This window comes from Lactuca saligna, chromosome 3 (assembly GCF_052625555.1).
Source record: "Lactuca saligna cultivar CGN05327 chromosome 3, ASM5262555v1, whole genome shotgun sequence".
In the NCBI taxonomy this organism is placed as follows: domain Eukaryota; kingdom Viridiplantae; phylum Streptophyta; class Magnoliopsida; order Asterales; family Asteraceae; genus Lactuca; species Lactuca saligna.
In genome coordinates, this window is record NC_136419.1 from 197,668,917 (window position 1) to 197,689,455 (window position 20,539).

The 20,539-nt window shown below is 36.0% G+C and overlaps 1 protein-coding gene across 1 annotated transcript; it reads left to right on the plus strand.

Moving 5' to 3' along the window:
* The first annotated feature begins 1,847 nt into the window (after nucleotides 1–1,847).
* LOC145037716 (uncharacterized) lies at nucleotides 1,848–3,973 on the plus strand. Its single transcript, XM_078986422.1, has 3 exons — nucleotides 1,848–2,819; nucleotides 2,902–3,091; nucleotides 3,189–3,973. Exons 1-3 carry the CDS (start codon nucleotides 2,409–2,411, stop codon nucleotides 3,836–3,838), a joined length of 1,251 nt encoding a protein of 416 aa, XP_078842548.1. The 5' UTR covers nucleotides 1,848–2,408; the 3' UTR covers nucleotides 3,839–3,973.
* The last annotated feature ends 16,566 nt before the right edge of the window (nucleotides 3,974–20,539 follow it).

Here is a 20,539-nt window from a genome sequence, read left to right on the forward strand (position 1 = left end):
ATATATATATATATATATATATATATATATATATATATATATATATATATATATATATATATATCAATATAAATTTTTTTATTTTATATATAACATTTTACTAATAAAGTAATAAGCTTTCTTAATACCTTCTAATCGGCACATTCACTTTTTTTTTTCAATTCAGATTTCAAAACATACATTCACATACATATCATCTAGCCATCTAAGGTTTTGTATCGAGTGGTGAAGTTACATTGAGGAAGATTTGTTTATTTATTTATGTAGTTTTTAATTTGGAACTTTAACTATTATTTTATAATTTGAGCTTTTACTTTTTAAGTTCGTATGTTTGACATGTGATCTTGGATTATACATGAATGTATGATAAACAATTAAACGAGCTCAAAAACCATAAATGAGCTTGAGTCGAGCCTTGGCTCGTTTAGGATCACAAAATAAACAAAACGAGCCCGAGCTGAGTCGAGCTCAAGTATGTTATTTTGTCCACAATCTGAGCACGAGCTTTGAAACTAGGCTCGAAACAAGCTAAACTTGAGCTCAAGCCCAAATGAATATAAACGAGCTTGAGGTAAGCTTGGGTATATTCGAACTCGACTCGACTCATTTGCACCTCTACCTACCACCATTAAAACCATTTAGACTGGATGAAATCATATCATATTTATTGCATTGCCCCGTGCGTGTCACATAACTTTGCCACATAATATGTGAACTTGCTATTTAGGAGGGCTATGTTAATTGATATATATATATATATATATATATATATATATATATATATATATATATATATATATATATATATATATATATATATATATATATATATATATATATATATATATATAAACAACTAAAATTGAATGAAAAACTAGCCATTTGAAACATAACCGACTTAAAACATCACATAGGAAAAACATAACAAAACTTAAACCCTACACATCTTCGAGATTATATTTCTTTGCAAATCATGCCTTTGCCTTCAATGGATTCGACGTTCATTCTCGAAAGTGAAAAATATTTCATTTCCAATCCTACTCTATTTTTTACATCATTTTATTCCCAAAAAATATATTTTAATTTTCTAACTTATATAAAGTATCAAACACACCCCTATTAATTTGGTTTTAACAAATATATATAATCTATATTTTTTTATTACAATAATTTTAAATAAATAAGATTATATTTATAATATATAATTATAAGCTTTTGTAAAATATATTATTGTGTTTTACAATTTCAATATGTATTTAAATTTTAATATGATTTTTGTTAAACAAATAAAACTTTATATTTATAATTAGTTAATATAACTTAATATATAACACAATATTATAAGTATTAAATATTACATTAAAGTAATAATTAGTAGTTAAAAAACCAAAAATATACAAATATATAAAACAATAGAGTAAAACAAACAATTCAAAATTTATCCATATTTTGAGGAAAAATAATTCGTATAACACCATATATAGTGTTACACTATTTATTTGGTGTTATACTATTTATTTCTTCTAAAATAAAAATAAATTAATTAGGATCAGAAAGAAAAAGAAGAAAATAATATAAAATGAAAGTGGATTAGAAATGATTTTAAAAATTAAATAGATTATGCAACTTGCAATAAGGTTATTATGCTTTAATCAACCAATGATAACGATACAGGTGTCCAAGCGTACCGAAACTAAACATCCACAAAGCCACGTAGGTGTAATGCCCACACAGCACGTGACCCACTCTCAAATTATTGGATAAATCAGACCATGTCAGCACCCATCTGTCTTATTATCCACGTCAGCACACCTCCCTAATCCACCACTCCTGTATAAAAACCTCTCAACTGACTCCATAATTTTCACTCACCCAAATACAAAAAAACAAGCAACCTTTTTTTTACCACCATTAACGTCGGCGACAACAACCTCGCCGGAAAATGAATATTCCGGCAACCGAGTTCTACTCATCCAAACGCCTTCCTAATGCAAGGGTTCCTGTTCATCGCCGTCACATTCTCCATGAAAAACACTAGAACAAGTTTTCTCTTTCACATTTTGGAAGTTATCCGTTTCTTATCGATAACACCGAGAGGAAAGGTATCGATTTTGTTTCTTTCACACTGATTTCCTGATCCGGAGAAGTAATCACGTAACGTAGTTATTATTCTGATGCATTGATTGCACTGGTACTCGCTGCACCGATCGTGTATAATTTCTGTAAAAAAACTGAGGGTTTTCTGTAGGCATTTAGTGAATTTTTGGTACGAAAGAACCAGTTCTGATTTTAATTTTAACAAGAGTTTGTACGAGCGATATATCTCTCTCTCTTAGTCTCTTTCTGTGAGAAGAGAAGGAACTGACGGTATTATTAAGGCAGAGTAATCCATAGTTTAGTAAATAGCTATGCATTTCCAGATGAAGATTCAGCCGATCGATAATCAGAGTTATGGAGATTCAGTTAATTGGGAGGCTCCGGCGACGGTGACGACAAAGCCGGTGTTAAAGTCTCGGCTGAAGAGGCTTTTCGATCGACAATTCCCGAGCGTTCTGAAGAACAATTCGGAGAAGACAAACGGAGCCGGGGAAGTCAAAGATGGAGAATTCGAACCGAGCTCTGTTTGTTTGGCTAAAATGGTTCAGAATTTCATCGAAGACACCGCTCCTGAGAAGCCGAAATGCGGACGCAATCGTTGCAATTGTTTCAACGGAAACATCAACGACAGTTCCGATGACGAATTCGATCTCTCTTCTGCTTCATTTTTTGGTGATTCACACCCTAGCTCCTGGTGTGGAGATTCTTCCGAAACACTCAAGGTAAACTACGACACGCTTCACTGTTTTCTTTTTTCGTGTAAGATTTCGTTTATTTAATAGAAATTTGGTTGTGATTCTGTAGAGCTTGACGCCATGCGCGAGTGTTGCTCAGAGAAATCTCTTAGCCGATACCTCGAAGATTGTTGAGAAGAACAAGATTTGCAAGAGGAAAGATGAATTGAAGAAAATTGTTGCTGAAGGATTACTGTTAATCGGCTACGATGCTTCGATTTGTAAATCGCGTTGGGAAAAATCATCTTCTTATCCTGCTGGTAATCATCTCTCTCTATCTTACTCGATTCAATTTGTTTAATCGTTTGACTTTTGTTTGTGAATTGTGATTGAATTTCCATTTGTTTTGTCAAACAGGTGAATACGAATACTTAGATGTCATCGACGACGGCGGAGATAGGGTGTTAATTGATATAGATTTTAGATCGGAGTTCGAGATAGCTCGGCCGACCGGGAACTACAAAGCAATCCTTCAATCACTGCCGTACATCTTCGTCGGCGAAGCCGATCGTCTGCAACAGATTCTGTCGATTGTATCTGAGGCGGCGAAACTGAGCTTGAAGAAGAAAGGAATGCACATTCCTCCATGGAGGAAATTCGAGTACATGAGATCCAAATGGCTGTCGGCACACATCAGAACCGTACCATCACCGTCGCCGTCAGTAATACCTCCACCTCCACCAACTCCACCTCCAACACCAGACGCCAACGCCGCCGTGAAGCAGATATTTTCAAAAGCCACAACGGAACAGATAGATCCGTCACCGCCGTTCGATTCCGAGTGCGGAGTTTTTGAACTTATTTTTGGAGAAGAAACGACGGCGTCGGAGTCAACGGAGAAAAATCAATTATCTCCGGCGGGTACTTTGGTGAGAAAGTCCGATGACGGTTTTGAATCGTCGGCGGCGGGAATATGGCAGCCACCGGCGATAAAACCGAGGAATTTGGAGAGAGGAAGTAAATTAGTGGTCACCGGATTAGCTTCTCTTTTCAGAGAGAAAGCATGAAGGAATAAACAAATTTTGGAATTATTTACTTTTTTTATTTCTTTTCTACTTTACTCATTTTCCACGAGTAAAAAAAAAAAATCAAAATCATATATATAAAAAGAATGCAAATATTATATAGAAAATCTTTTTTAATCCTCATTCTTATACCTTGAATGCAAAACAACTTATTATTCTTATCGTATTAAAGATATAATAATTCTCATGTAAAAATAAGGTAAAGTTTGTTTTGAAATTTGCTCTTATTTTTTTTATTTATAATATACATAAATTAAAATTTAACTGTAAATTTGACACTATCTGTGTAAATATACTATTAAGCAACCAGATTTGGCTTGAAACGTGAGAGCCAATGACAAATAATATACAAGGCGTCGAATTTCAATAACCTGATCAAATGGGGCAGGATTCTTATTGGTCACATTTCTTCCGGGCTTTGCAAGCACAAATACCAATTATTTGATGTTACTTGAAAAACTCGCAAAATATCTGACCCATATATATATATATATATATATATATATATATATATATATATATATAGAGGTAAGATCTGTTGAAAACTTATAGTTTCCCATACACTGGAAACTAAAAGTGGAGCGTTAGATCAAAACTAATTTATTAAGGATATGATTGTCATCTTACCAATCTTATTTAATGTTTTTTGTGTTATTTAATATATTAATATAAATGTCTAAAACTTTACATTATAAATCAAATTTTCAGTTTTTTTTAAATATAGCATTTTTGTTTTTTTTTTTTTAAGAAAATGAAGATTCTTTTAATTTTTTATAGAAAACATTGACTTTTGAAAAAAAAATTGAAAAAAATATTGAAAAAAATATTTTTTTTGAAACCTGTATTTTTTTTTTTTTCAAAAAACTACATTTTTTCAAAAAAATTGTAATTAAAAAAAAAAACTGCATTTTTTTTGAAAATACTGCAATTATTTTAAAGAAAACTGCATTTAAAAAAAAAAACAGCAATTTTTTCAAATAAAAAAATCTTCAAGTTTTTTAAAAAAATTACATTCTCAAAAAAAAAAAAAAAAAAAAAAACTGAATTTAAAAAAAAAAACTACATTTTTTTAAAAAAAAATAGTAAATTTTTAGGTGCATATATGTATATTTATTATACTATAGTATTCGTAAGTAAATCACAAAAAATCTCATTTTTATTAATTAATCTATAAACATAATAGTACAAGTATTTTATTCGATACAAAATAAAATGTAAAAAATAAAAAATGCTACAAATTTCAAATCATTTTCACGTCTTCGTGTCAATATTTCCTTATATTCTTCGATTTATCATTTTTCACATCTTCCATATTCACCACAATTTCTTCCAAATCTACAAGAAAATTAAAAAAAAATGATTGGTGTAAAAATACTCACAAAAATACATATGTGATTTTCATGTGATTAACATATAAATCACAGGCGATTCACATATGAATCACATGCGATTCCATATGAATCACATTTACATATGACATCATATGTAAATGTGATTCACATGTGAATCGGATATGATTAACATATGAATCACATGTAAATCATATGTGATTTACACATGAATCACATATGATTTATATGTGAATCACATGTGATTTACATGTGAATCACATGTGAATTATATGTAAATCAAATGGGAATTACATGTGAATCAAATGTGATTTACATCTGAATCAAATGTGATTAATATGTGAATTACATGTAATTTTCATGTGATTAACATATGAATGTGTGCATATGTACGTAATTCATATGTAAGTCACTTGTGATTTGCATGTGAATCACATATCATTCATATATGATTTACATGTGAATAATATGTGAATCACATGCGATTTACATGTGAATCACATATGATCTACATGTGAATCACATGTGATCTACATGTGAATCACTTGTAATTCACATAAAATATATGAATCACATCCAAATTAATACAATGAATATTATATATTAGAAAATAATTAATCTTGGATAATAATGTAACGAGTTGTTGCTAGATAACTAATTATTGAGATATATGTAAAGTTTCCTAACTATCCCTATCTTTTAGTAAATGATTACTAATTTTAAAATGCACATCCAAAAACTATCAAGGACCCATGTCATAAATAAAAGAACAAACCTTAATAGGTGCAGTGCATAAATACGGAGGGCTGACTCTTGAGTTTTCAGGGAAGCAGGTTGAATGCTGAAAACAATAGACTATTAGGTCTATTTTTTATTTCAAGATGGATAAAAATTGCAGCTTTTTGTCCCACCTAAAAAGGTCGGACAAAAAAATATGTTCTCAAAATTATTATACTTTAAGAAATATATGTAATTATAGCAATGCATTTTTTATTAATTAATTAACAAATGGAAGTAGGATGCTATAAATATAATAAACAAATTGACAAAAGTAGAAAATACAAATGATAAGAACTTGAAATTGGAAGGGGAGAAAACTCCAATCTAATCATCATTTGATGGGTTCAAATTGTTGATTTATACATTCACACATTCATAATTTTGGCCCTAAAAAATACAAAATAACCAGCATAGATATGTGAGAATGATTAGCAAGATTCAAATATATCACTTCATTATCCTCAAAAACTTTCATTGTTGTAACAAAATAGAATATGATTCTTTTAAGTATATCGTAAATAACATGAATATGGGGAACTTTGGAGTCACATCGACTCATGATTCATTTAACAAATGAAATAAGATAGAAATCCACTTACATAATAGTTTATTGGTACAACCGAACCTGTGTACAACTTCACTTGGATAACCTAAGCTTTCAACTCCAATAAACCATCAGATTCTAAAGTAATTAAACTCCATCTACATTGTATTCCACACATGATTATAGTGGATTCCTGTTCACATCTTTATAGAGCAAATAGCATGTGGAAATTTTACCAAGTGTAACATACCTGAACAAAAGATTCAAAAATTAAAATGCAATTAATTTTTTTTAATGCACACAAAACATATGATCTAATTTCCCATTGCTTTTCTGGTGCTGGAAGGTATTTCGGTAATTGTATCGTATTCAAGTATATAAATAGGAAGTAAAGTTGAGTGTTAATATGTTATAATGTTATTCCAGTGAAGTTTCACACCTCGTGAAGAGCTTTCCTTCTGTTAAAATGGTGTTTGAGAAGGGACAAAAATTGTCACTAACCCCCGAGAACTACTTGTTCACAGTGTGCAATTATTCCAATATTTAGAAAAAAAAAATTCATTAAACATCAATGGTGTCTGTTTGCTAAATATTCTAATGATTTTAACAATACTCTAACACAAAAAATTGTCACACCCCCGGACCAGGCGGCGGAAACGTCCGGAGGCGGATGAACAAATTGTGCAGTATTATAACATTTGAATATAAATGAAACATAACAAACCAAACATCATACATTAAGATAACAAACTTACATGGTTTACATATTGTATCTGTTCTTCAAGTTACACAAAAGATACATAAATATAAAAGAATCCAAACTACAGCTAAATGGTCTTGCATCAGCGTCCCTTGTTACTTGCTTACTAGATCCCTAAGAGTACAAGTTGTTTTGAAAAGTGTCAACTAAAAAGTTGGTGAGTTCATAAGCATTTTTGTATAAAATCGTTTACACTTGTTTAGAATTGCTCTCATTGTACTTTCAGAAAAACCGATATTTTCTATGAAATCGTTTAACGTTTTGCTTTGAAAATCATGGATATATGTGTGTATGTCATCACTTTTGTTCATCCTTATAAGAAGTGATTTTGAAAAGTAGTGTGATTTATAAAAGCAAGCGGTGTATGAGAATGGTTCTTTTGAATAGTAATAGTCAACCATTTCAATAAAAATCCCTAATTTTCGAAAGGAAAATATGGTTGAAAATCTTGTTCCTCTTATCGAGTAAAATTGAGTGTGCGTTCTAGTTTATCATTATCGAACTCTTAGAAAAATCTTTTTCTCCTAAAAATCCAATATTTTCCGCTGTAAAATATTCGAAATTCTAGTGCCAACTATATATATATATATATATATATATATATATATATATATATATATATATATATATATATATATAGATGTGTGTGTGTGTAAGTTAGTTTATCGTTTTCAAAATCGTTTACAAACGTTTCCCATAGAGTCCTACGCTTTTTAATTTGTAAAATACCAATAATTCGACTCTAAACTTTTTAGGAGAAAGAATCAACATGGCAATTGCGGGCATTCTACGTGATGAAAAAGGACAGTCAACACAAAGAATGCGGACCATCACCTATCACATGTAGGACAGTCAATACAACGGGATAAAATGTATTTGACAACCCGAAACTTCTAGCCATGTAATTGATCTGTGTTCAGCACTAAAACTCGAGTTCATTATCTTTTGTTACATCTTGTGGTTCCATTTGAGTGCTCTAGACTTAGTATAACCTGGATATAAACTCTATGAAGGGTTGGAAAGTGCTTAATTATCACAAAATCGGACCAAACACACCAAATAAGGTGTGTGCGGCCGCACACCCAACCGCACACACACTCAACCTCACACTCAAACCCTTATATGGATGGATACCCCTTCATTCATTCATTTGGATGTTTCTCTTCTCTCTCTACTTTCTCTCTCTAAAATCATCAACCAAGAACACTTGGAAAGCTTCCAAATTGTGATATACTCCATCTTCAAGCTAAGTATAGTGGTAAACACTTGAACTCCAAGCTTAAAACTTATCATATTCATCATGTTCATCATCCCTTGAAGGTGTACGGCCGCACACCTTCATATGGGGCAACATACCTTCAAGCCTCCTAAGTATGAAGAGCAAACACTTCAAAAGTCATCAAATGGACTCAAATGAGGAGTGTACGGCCGCACACTCCTGTGTACGGCCGCACACACCCTCTGTACGGCCGCACACTCATTTTCAAGGCCATACACTCACTTTAATGCCCACATTTGGCCCTAAACTTGCATAAATCTTAAGCCTGGATCCTAGGGTACTTATTCTTAGTAAATCCAAGCCCTAAGGGTGTTTTCCCATCATGTTTAGTCATGAAACACCTTAATTCTAACTCATCTATGTGTCGTCACATGAATAATAGGGGCCATAGACGTTCAGGGCATCCGTCGACACTCGAACCCTACATTACGCGGTGAGTTCATACTCCTACTCTTTTTCATTGTTTTTAACTGTTTTTAAGGGGGGGGGGGGGGGGGGGAACACAAGCAAAGTACAAGAGGTTTCTTGTACTCAAACTTGTTTTCATGTGTGTGTTTCACATTTTATATGCTTTTAACACTGATTAATACAACCGATAACCGTTTGAACATGCAGATCACGTAATCATATATTTGTGAAATGGGTTTTAAACTGTTATGTTTTACATATATTTCACAAATGGCTTTCCACATTTTATCAGTTAAAAGCATGACATTAGAACATTTGAACATAATACCTGTACACTGTTTTATCCTCGGTATCACTCCACATATATACGCGAGTGGAGGACTATCATATTATTACTAGTAAATTTGTTAATCCTGTATGATTGGAGACACGTCCTCGGCGAACACTCCACAGAGATACGCGAGCGGAGGACTACACCCGTAACCAGAATCTCTGGGATTTAGAGAGCTTGACTTGAGTGTATAGATCTATACGGGGCTAACTACCCCACACCTCGCTGCTAGCTACAGCCGAACCGAAAGGTTCAAGGGTGACGAGAGTCATAAGGTAATGTGGACTACTTATTGCCACATTTAGTCTATTGTATGGTTATGGAACTCGCAATTAGGATAACAGAGATTTACTCTATAGTAATAATGAATAACGTAATACATCTTTTACATTGATAACCAACAGTCAGGAGAGTATGGGACTTTCCTGGGGAACGTTTACATAACCAGAAAAGGGTAACAAACCGGATAACTTTACATCTTTCACAATTGATAAAACACAATCAGTAAAGTATGGGACTTTACTAGGAATACATTGGTACCTAACCAGAACAGTATATCCAACCAGATAACCTAACTGTACATTTTCACAAGGGTAAACATGTTTTCACTGTACAACTTTACTTTACATATTGAGAAACAATAACCAACCTTTTTAAGAAAATATGAGATTTTCTTGGTGTGCGTAACATTTCTGAAACAGAGAAGGAAACTCAAACATTTTCATAAAACAAAAACCGCTTATGAACTCACCAGCATTATGCTGATTTTCAAATAGCTTGTGTTCTCAGGTCAGCATTAGAATAGGTATCCGAAGATCATTTTTGTTCCAGGTTGGAGTGCATAGAAGATTAGTTCTTTTTGTTATTATATACTATGTATCACAACTGTATAACTTTACTATTTTAACAACTGCAAAACTTTTCAATATGTAATGTATGGTTGTTCTACTTTACTTACTATGTGCATTGGATTTGATACTCAACATGGAGTCAACCCCGGAAATGTTTCCGCCTTCGGTTTTCGGGGTGTGACATTATGAGGTTTTCCTTGCATAATTTCTAGTTAATAAAACATATTCTAGTTATAATCATACTGATCATGACGGAGGCCTGTGTTGGCGATCCTCAAGCGCCCTCGGTTTGGAAAAGACATTTGTCACCCTAGATTGACATGTCTAGCTATAGCGAACAACAAAGGTGCGGGGTGTCAACCTCGTATAGAGATTTGTCTATTTACAGGACTTTAGACGTACACTAATATTTTTATATTTAGGTACTTTAGAGATTTGTCTGACTAGAATATTAACAACCTTTTGAGCAATCGTTAGAGATCCATTATTTGTTAGATAAATAATGAATCTCGTACTTATTGAATAGAAACATCGTTCTCGTTCCATAATGTTGATTGTGCTCATCGAATAGAAATATCTTTCTCGTTCTGTATCGTTATTTGTACTTGTTAAATGGGTGCTCGTGTTCGTTTCGTTTCGTTTATTGAGAAAATAAGTCATTTTAGTTAAGAGAAAAAGTATCAAGTTATAATTTGTATAAATTTATAACTACTGGTTATGACATGTATTTTCTGTTTTATGACATATAGAACATTACTTATGTTCTTGGAGGTTTTTACGACAACGCTTTATGACATGCAAATATTTTTGTCATAGAAAACTCTATTTTCATATATTATTCTTGATAAAGCTAATCATATCAAAATTTTTGTAAATAAACTCAACTAATTAGTTGATCTGGTGAAAGTCATGAGCATAAATTAATACTCCAGGATACCTTTATATTTATGTTTGGCCAACAGTGATTTCAAAATATTATTACTTTCATATTTTAATCACTTTCCAAAATATTTTATCTAACAACTTGTTTAAGTGAAGCTTGAAGCAATTACTTATAGTTGTTGTAAAAATTTCATGACTTATACTTGTCATATATTAGTTCTTGATTCTAAGCATATTTTGTGATAAATAATCCAAACTCTTGAGACTTAACTAAAAAACTCGAGTTTTTGGACTAAGAGTAAGATATATCATGCTTAAGCACATGTAAGATGGCAGGCATACACAATGAGCAATTAGCTCATGATTTACACAAGCCTTTGACTTGTAATCTCCCCCAAAACAATAAAAACTTGGAAAAAGTATAGTATGAAGCTCACCTTGAGTTAGTTGAGAAGTTATTTGGAGTTATGGAGTGAAGATCTCAAGCTTAAACTTTTGGCTGAGAATCTTTGGTGCATGAGAATCTGATGGTCCATGCATGGATATTAGGTGGGTAAAGCATGGGATACTTTGATTTGCATGGGAAATAGGGATTGCATCAAATCACAAAGTTAACCTCCTTGTCCTTATCTTGATTTAGGATAAGATCTTCCTAAATCCTAAACATTTATTTTTATGTAAATATGTTAAAAATAATTAATTTTAGCATAAAATAGAGGTTTCAGGGGTTTAGGATAGGAAAAATACGAGTTTGGTGTGACTTCCGGCGTCAAAATGCCTTAAAATGGTGAAAAAGTCCGAAAATTACCAAAATTCGGAGTGGAGGGGTGAAATTCGGAGCCACAACATGAATTCTGAGGCTCCTCTTAGCATTCTGGAGCTGTATCCCACATTCCAGAGGGGAGGATTAGGGCTGCGAGGGTATGAAGTGGGTAGGCAAGGAGTTCCGGAGGCGCTTCAATATTCCGGAGTCAGATGCGAAATTGGCCGGTCCGGACCGAGGTGCGAGATGGAGTAGGAATTTCCGAAGTCAGGCTTAAGTGAAATCATTCCGGAGCCAAGAAGGTGATGAGCTGTGAAATTTTCCAGATCTGGATGCTTCCTATATGCGATGTGATTCGGTACTAGGACCTTCCAGATCTCCTCACTTATGGAGTCACTTCAGAGGTTCCAAAGGGAGGGGGAGGTTCTGTCACACCCCAAAACCGGAACGATGGAAACGTTCTGGGGTGGATGACGTCATATCAAGTATCACAACATATGCAGTATAGTAATCAAAGTACAACAACCATTGCATTAATAGTAATGGTTTTACATGATTTACATTACATAGAAACTTCAAAGTAATACAAGTAATAAGGTAGATGCAGCTTGGTACTAAACGGTTTTCACAAAAAGCACCTGAGATGTACCTGTCTATCACTGACCTGAGAATACAAGTTATTTGAAAGCGAGTATCAGCATTTTTACAAATGCTGGTGAGTTCATAAGTATTTAGTGTCATTTTATTCAAATAACTTTATAAAAAGTAGTAGTTGTAGAGTATATAGTGAATTAGAGTCGTTTCTAGAAAATCCTATATTTTCTAATTTAAAAGCAGTCTTCTACTAAGACTGGACAAAGTTATGTTGTAAAAATTGAATTTTCTGTTAACACTATCATTTTCAAAATAGGGTATTGATTGTAAAGAAAGTAGGAGAATATCAGGGAAAACAACATATGCCTCAGCAGTGAAGACTGCTCAAAAGAAATCATACACTCCAGGAGAGTATCGAATGAACGACGCAACTGACTCAGTCTAACGAGAGGAGACACAGACCCCAAACAGTATCAAATGAATGATACGTCTAGCAAGGTCTAAAACAGTGAATACAAACCTCAGACAGTGTCAAATGAATGATAAGTCTAGCAAGGTCTAAAAACAGTGAATACAGTGTTAATTTCCGTTACCTTAAATCCATGAATTATAAGGTAACCCCGAGATACTCGTAACCATACCGATAGACACTAGAGAACTTGACGCCCTGCAAACGTCGTAAATAATGTGACATTTGTCATCCCTTGGGCTTGGTAGGCCGTGGACTGTAACTAGCAGTTAGGGTGCGGGGGTGTCAATCCCGTATAGATCTATACACATAATGCCCGCACTCCCTACAAGAGACTCTGGTTACCAACTAGATGACGGAGAAGGCCATGTCTTGAAGATGCATCTCGAATAGTGAGATCTAGTGTAAAATACTGGACAAGTGATAGAGACGCACAACTGAACTGACCGATTGTAAACCTATATGTCTATGCTTGTATACATAATGTATAACTAATGATCAAATGACCTTCGGACGGATATCCGATCCCACGAGACCACATCTCAACGAAGAAAAGGAAATAGGGCGAACTAGCCTTCCTAAGTACTTTAAAATGATTTATATAGCTTATACAAGCACAGACATACATTTAACTAAGTAGAAGCATTTAACGAAGTTGAAGTGTTTAACAATGTAGAAGTGTTAACGAGTAGGGGCGTATCGTGAAGTATAAGTGTATCATGATGTATAAGTGTATCGTGAAGTAGAAGTGTATCGTGAAGTATAAGCGTATCGTGAAGTATAAGCGTATCATTAAGTAAAAGCGTTAACAAAGTAGTAGTGTTTAACTAAGTAGGAGCATTAACTAGGTTGAAGTATAATGAAGCAGTTGCATCTAACAATGTAGGAGTATTAAACATGGAGAAAACTTTGATGAAATCTTTGGAAAACCTTTGTACTTTAAGAAAATCATTCATAAACAAGTTTTGACTGTAACCTTGATAAAGTAGAGAAAACCTTTAAATAAAATGCTGCTGTAATAGAGTTTGAAATAAAACATACAACACAAGAGGTAATTTGAGAAAAGCTTTGAACACATAAAGACGTTTTAGAAATCCATTTACAGTATCATACTTGGTAAAACAGTTGATAGTGTAATGAATCCTTGTGCATGTGGGTTATCAATCACATGTGATTGATATGATAACTGGCATGTTTAACTTGCATCCCCCCCCCTAAAAGCATGTAAAAACATTTAAAAGGTTAATTCAGGGGTATGAACTCACCTATTGTAAGTAGATCCGACGAAGGTGCCAGTTGGGTGCTCGGTGTCAAGTAAGGACTTGAACACACTTAGTGACCTATTAACATATGATGACATATGTTTACATACAATTAGTAATTATAATACTAATTAAACATGTATACGGAAAACGCTTTGGTTAAGTTCTTGGAGTGTCCCGGGTAACCTTTAAGGGTGTGTATGGCTTAGATAGGGTGTTTACTCTTCAAGAGTAAACTCTTTATAGAGTTCACGGCCCTGGGACTAACTCCCCATGAGTTTACGACCGTAAACTCATGGTGAGGGTGTTCTAGGATTGTTTCTGAAGGGTTTAAGGCCTCACATGAAGGGTTTAAGGCCTCACATGGTGATGCCACAATGTCTTATATCACTCAAGGAATTAGGCTAGACTCAAACCTAGGGCTTATGAAGGGTTTAAGGCCTCACATGAACCATTTTCGGGAGTTTACGGCCGTAAACTCCTACTAACCCTTTCTTTTTGGGGTATGAGGTCTTAAATGGTAGAGAATAAAGTCCTAAGCATTTTTCCAAGACAAATGGGGAGTTTAGGGCATCATTTGGGCACCTTTTAGGAATTTACCCCCCATGGACCTTTCCTAGGGGGGTTTACGGGCGTAAACTCCTATTTCCTTGGATTTATGGAAGTTTAAAGTCTTTACATTCATGGGATTGTTTCTAGACATTTTTCCAAGGCCATAGGAGGTGTTTGAGGGCATTTCTAACACCTTAAAAGGTGTTCACGACCTATGAAGAGGGTTTTACGGTCCAAGAGTGTTCTTGGGACATAAACTCATGTTTACTCTCCATATCACAAGGTTTTGGTGCTCTAAGCTTGAAGGTGTAAGTCCACAAGTCATATCTAAGCCTTAGGGGTAGTTTTGAGGGATTTTGGGGCTTAAAAACCCCATTTAGAGGTGTTCACAGTCCAAGAGTGTTCTTGGGACGTAAACACATAACTTGGCCCCTATTTAGTGTCTTAAACACGAATTTGCATGTTAGTTAATCTATACAACAAGTTAGGGTAGATTGCTTACCCGTTTGGGGCTCGAAACAGATGATTTTTGGCTCGAAATTAAGTTGTAGAGAGAGAGTCAAAATGGTGGAAATGAAGTTTACTCTCCCTTATATAGGAGCTTGAGTTGAGGCTCAGTTGAAATCTACCCGATACTGCTGTTAAACGGGGCTTTTGGTCGCACCCGATTTAGTGGTCGTATTTTGACTTGGTTGAAACTAAAATTTTTCAAAGAAAAAATTTAGGGTGTTTCTAATTTATTTCAACCTTCATAAAGTCATTCAAAAAGTCCTAAACTAATTAACCAGTCCAAAGGTTAACGGATAGTTAAATAAAATGAGGCTTATTAACGGAAGAAGGGGTTAAAAATGACGGAATAAATTTCGGTCACACCCCCCATTAGAGGGAATTTCGTCCCGAAATTCAGGTTTAGACAAGGAAGTAGGTATGAATGACCGAGTAAAGGCAGGAGGGTACTTCCTATTCGGTTTTCCTTGCACTCCCAAGAGATCTCTGGCCTGTGTCTAACATTTCAAACAAACGTTCACCTATGGGATGTGGATTCTGTCTCGTGTAGTTAGCAATTTCCTACAGGTAGGTATACGAAGTTAGGATTCTCAATGGTTTCTATCAAGATGAGTGGGATACGAAGAGTGACATCGGGCAAGCACTTATCAAGTCTAAGAAGTGGATCGATCTAGGATGAAGCTAGTGGAATATCCGAAAGTAGTAGTGGTCTGATGAGGGTTAGACCAATCTCCGTAAAGGATCTCGGATGGTCCAAAGCTCTCGGAAGGGTAGAGCTTTCAGTACTTAGAACATAGTGTACTTCTATGGTAAGATCATCACTGGCATGATCGCCATTCCGAAGTTCCTAACGTTCTCCCTCATACTGGAAGTGTAGTCCTTCAGGTTGGTTCTTAGGAAGCTCGGGTTGTCCTTGGTTTCACGTTTCCTATCCATTGGCTTTTAGAGACTTTTTAGAGCATCGGATGGGTTGCGTGTCTACGGTATCTTTTTGTTGTAGAGTGGCTATCTCAATATTGTGCAAAATGAACCTGCACTAATGAATCTTGAGATATTCCTAACGGAAACCCTCAGGGTCGGGGAGATAGAGTTTCACTAGATGAGTGTTGGACTATTTCAGGAGGTGGTTCTACTATTTCTGTGTGAGATAGTATTCGTTGAACACCTAGTAGTCCAATGAATCTCTAAGACGTTGGTTTATTTCAGTGCGGAAAAACGGTTGCTCTCGTATAACCCATCGACTAACACCTAGACTGGTGTCAAGTCTATAATCTCTTCAGGATCTGGGTTATAAGGCTTAACTCAACTACTTTCGCACTTTGATCAAGTATTCTTGGCTGCGAAGGTTATCCTGTGGTTCTCGATATTCTAGTGCTCGCTTCGGAGAATGCAGTCTATCACCTACAAGGCGGTGGTGACTTCCTCCATGCGAGAGGGCGGAGGATCCTAGGCACTACTCATCGGTAACGGGGTGGACAAAGTGCCTGAGTAGTGCGAGCATATTCTGCAACTACTCTTCCGAAGGTTCTGAGTTTTCTTGATCTAGGTCAAATCTAGTGAGTATACGGTTCCATTACTCGGAACTTTAATCTCCTCATCCACTCTTCTCGGAATTTAACTTATCGTAGCTTCCAGGGTTCCGAGATATTCGCTGAGATGATTAATTCGTGGGATTAAGTGTGAGTGGATGGTCGTAGTCAATGTCTTTGATTCTTACGACTCACATTTCCTTACCAACCGAGGGTGTTGGCTAATATGTTGGCTTAATAGGGATGACAACAAACTTCGGATTTATGGTCATTATAATAGCTCAACCCACAGGGGTTCTCTTAACTCTAGTTCCAATTCCATGGGATAGGATGAAGGGTCTTCCTGAGGGATCTACGAGGTATGCTTCTGGTGGTTATCGTCTTCTGGAATGCCTGTAGTGTCTTTACTTCGCTTTCTTTCAGTCTAAGAAGGGTTGGTTTTCTGCGCACGGTACCCTTCTCCAGGGTACTTCGGAAGGTTGAAATACGACTGACGACTGATGGATCGCATTAGTTTTCATTATTTTTGTTATGTTTAGGGTCGGAAGAACCTTTGTTTGCCGAAATGGCTACGGTGAAAGTTCTTTTTACACAACACTAAGGAGTTACACACGGTTGCACTAAGTCAAACCATGATCGATAGAGGCGTCGAAGTTGTCATACATCGACATGATATAGAATGAGGGTCAATAGAGTCATCTGCCGAACGGGCACACCAGTTCTTGGCGTCTCGGGTTTCGTCCTGTGTATCACTGTCGTGGATACTTGGACCGATAGAGTTGACGCGGAACTATATAGAGTCCTGAATGTTTCTGAATAGAGTACCTGTTCATGAATGGATTCTCACGAGGCTTTTCTACAATCGCCTCACATATACTAGTCATGTATAATTAAGGTGGGGAGGACTGTTGAGCGAGCGACTCCGCTTTAAATCCACAACCAAACGAGGAACAGGAAATGAGGCAGCCTTCACTCACTCTAGGTCTATCCATCTCAATTACACATGGCCGTAACGTATATGTTTAGCCATTATAGTTTTACCTGATGAAATTTTAAATTTTATAACAGTGCTGCGACTTTCGCTTTAACGTGGAAATAATTACATTTAGAATTAGCCTTTTTATGTTTCCAGTTAACCACCTGAGATTGAGAGACGTACCAAAAATCTACTGGGTTCCTTGATGCTTCTCCCTAAGCATTAGGTTCAGACTCCTCCTGAGTCTTTGTTGTTTCCTTTAGTTTGGATAGTTCTTCTTGAAGTGTCCATCCTTACCACATAGGCGGTAAACTGGGTTGCATGCCACGTTGGTGGTTGATGTAATAAACTCAACCAGGATTCTACAGACGCGAGCAACATGGCCCTTCACATTGCACCTAGCACAATAGAGTTCTCGATAGCTATCACGATGGTGGTAACTGTACTTGCTGCAGCGGGGAAGGTTTCCTAGGTATGATCTTCTTGAAGTCGGGAGGGAAGGATTGACAGGGGTATTAACTGCCTCAACTCGTTGCCCTTCGAAAGGACCTTGAGTCGAGATACTTCCCTCCCCGTTCTGGAACCTTCTCTTTAGTAAAGTTGGCTGAGGTCCTTGGGTGGTTGGGTATGCGGTTGAGGGTTGCTGCTTTTTGTGGCTGGGATCGGAATTCCCAATAGGGATCTTGTCACAACTGGAAATTTTGTGTCTTGTAAACTATACACTCAAGCTAAAGTGAATCAAAAGCTTAAGAACATGTGTAACACCCATGATTGTAACAACAAAATTTCAATCAAATACACCATACAATCATTCAAATGGTCAACAAACAATTGGAAACCCTAGAAGTTCTTATTTAGGTCCACTTTGGACTAGAACTCCCTTATTGGATCCAAATGGACCAATAAGCTTCCAATTGGACTATCATGGGCTTAGAACCCTAATTGGGCTCTAATTGGACCCACATTCATTTATTTCAATATTATGGGCCATATTGGGCCTAGAATGAAATAAATTGAAAGCTTTGATCCATGATTAACCTAATCTAGCTTATTAAAACATAAAAATCACAATTTTATTTTATAAGTGATGAGATTAAAGTTTCTTTTAATCTGTGAAGATCGATTAGATCTTGAACAAGTGAGTAAATAACGACGATACAAACACAGTAAAATAACAGAACAAGATTGAATCAAACGTGTCGAATGATTAAAACAAAATCCTCAGAAGAGCTCGATTAAGAACATCAACTGTAGAGGATTGGAAGGTTACAAGAATGATCAAAGAAACCTTTAGACGTCTGGAAAAATCGTATTCTCAGATCTCTAAAAGCTTAACCTAATATGCATGCAAGCATAAGCTTATATACAAAGCATAAAAGACTCACGGTTGGACAGGCCCAAACCGTGATACAAAACAATATAAGTAGACGAGCCCAAAAGACGCAATCTATAAAGCCCAACAATCTCCCCCTTTGTGTCAATTTGGAGCGAGATCTTTATTTATTACTTGGGCCAGCAGCCGAAACTGGTACCTTCTTCACGGTACTAAACAGACACTTGGTGATGGAAAGAATGGTCTGTCTAAACCGGATGTACCAGTTAATCATATCTTCAAAATACTTAACATCATCGGCCGAGTTCTCTTTACACCGTTTAACAATAAATAGCACATGCTCCAAGCAGGTTGTGGTGTAAAGATGCTTATCAGCTAAAGCGAAGAGACATTTCTGTCCTTCAGCTCTAGTGAACATAACTGTGTTACGTCTTGGGTCAATCTTGCCCAGCTGCATTTGATTGAGATCACTCGCCGATCCTACATGAGCAATTTTGGGTTTCTTCTTGAAGACTTTGGCGACCTCCTGATCCATAAGGGCAACCTCCATGATATAGCAGACTAACATCCTTTTGACATGGTCTAGAATGGGACCATATTCAGCTTCATTGGTCAAAAGGATATTATACAGGACGATCCAATCATGAGGATTTAGATTCGGTAGATCTGCCAGAGAGATGAGATGAACAGATTTTGCAGATCCCCGAATCAGTTTGAACCGAACGTTTATAAAACGTCCCTCAGTGTAAGGTTTTAGCACCCGAACGTTGACAATCTTCTGAGCGCTCCATGTAAGGAATTGAGGACGAGCGGCCGTCAGATAAAAGTCAATGAGCTCCCTGTCAAGCTCAGCGTTCGGGTGAGGGACATCAAAGATATTAGAGAAGACGTGAAAGATAAACGCCTTTCGAGTCAGCGGCATATCGAACTGCGAATCGACAATATTGCTGCAGTCGAACGATATGAACGGCTCAAGCCATAAGATGCTGGGTGTTTCGATGGCCTCTTTGATTAAGCGTTCCCTGGTCCAGGCAGGGAAGAGAGTCTTTCGGCTCTCAAGGAGATCGTGGGCTTCTTTTTGCTTGCGTTCAGCTTCGGCAGCCTCACGTGCCTCACGACTGGCATCATCACCAACCTTGCGACTGTTCTTTCGTTTCAAAATGTCGGCAATGGTCTCCTTGTCGCCTTCTTCATCTTCGTCCTCAGTTATATTTTTACCTTTGTTCTTCACACCTGAACTTAAAATTTGATGAGTTGAAGATGGTTCAGTTGTGTGAGTAGCTTTGGAGGAAGGAGGTGGTTTTGAACTTGTCTTCTCATCTCCCCCTTGTTTCGGAATGGACACAAAACTTGGGAGGCCTTCGACTTTGTTAAGTAGATCGATGGCTGGAGAGAGCTTTTCAGCAAGGGATCGCCTCACCGAAAAGTTTAAAATTGGATCGTGTGCTTCCAGGATGTTTGAGATGACAGCGTGGACATCCGAAACACACGTCATAACCACCTCCCATTCAGAG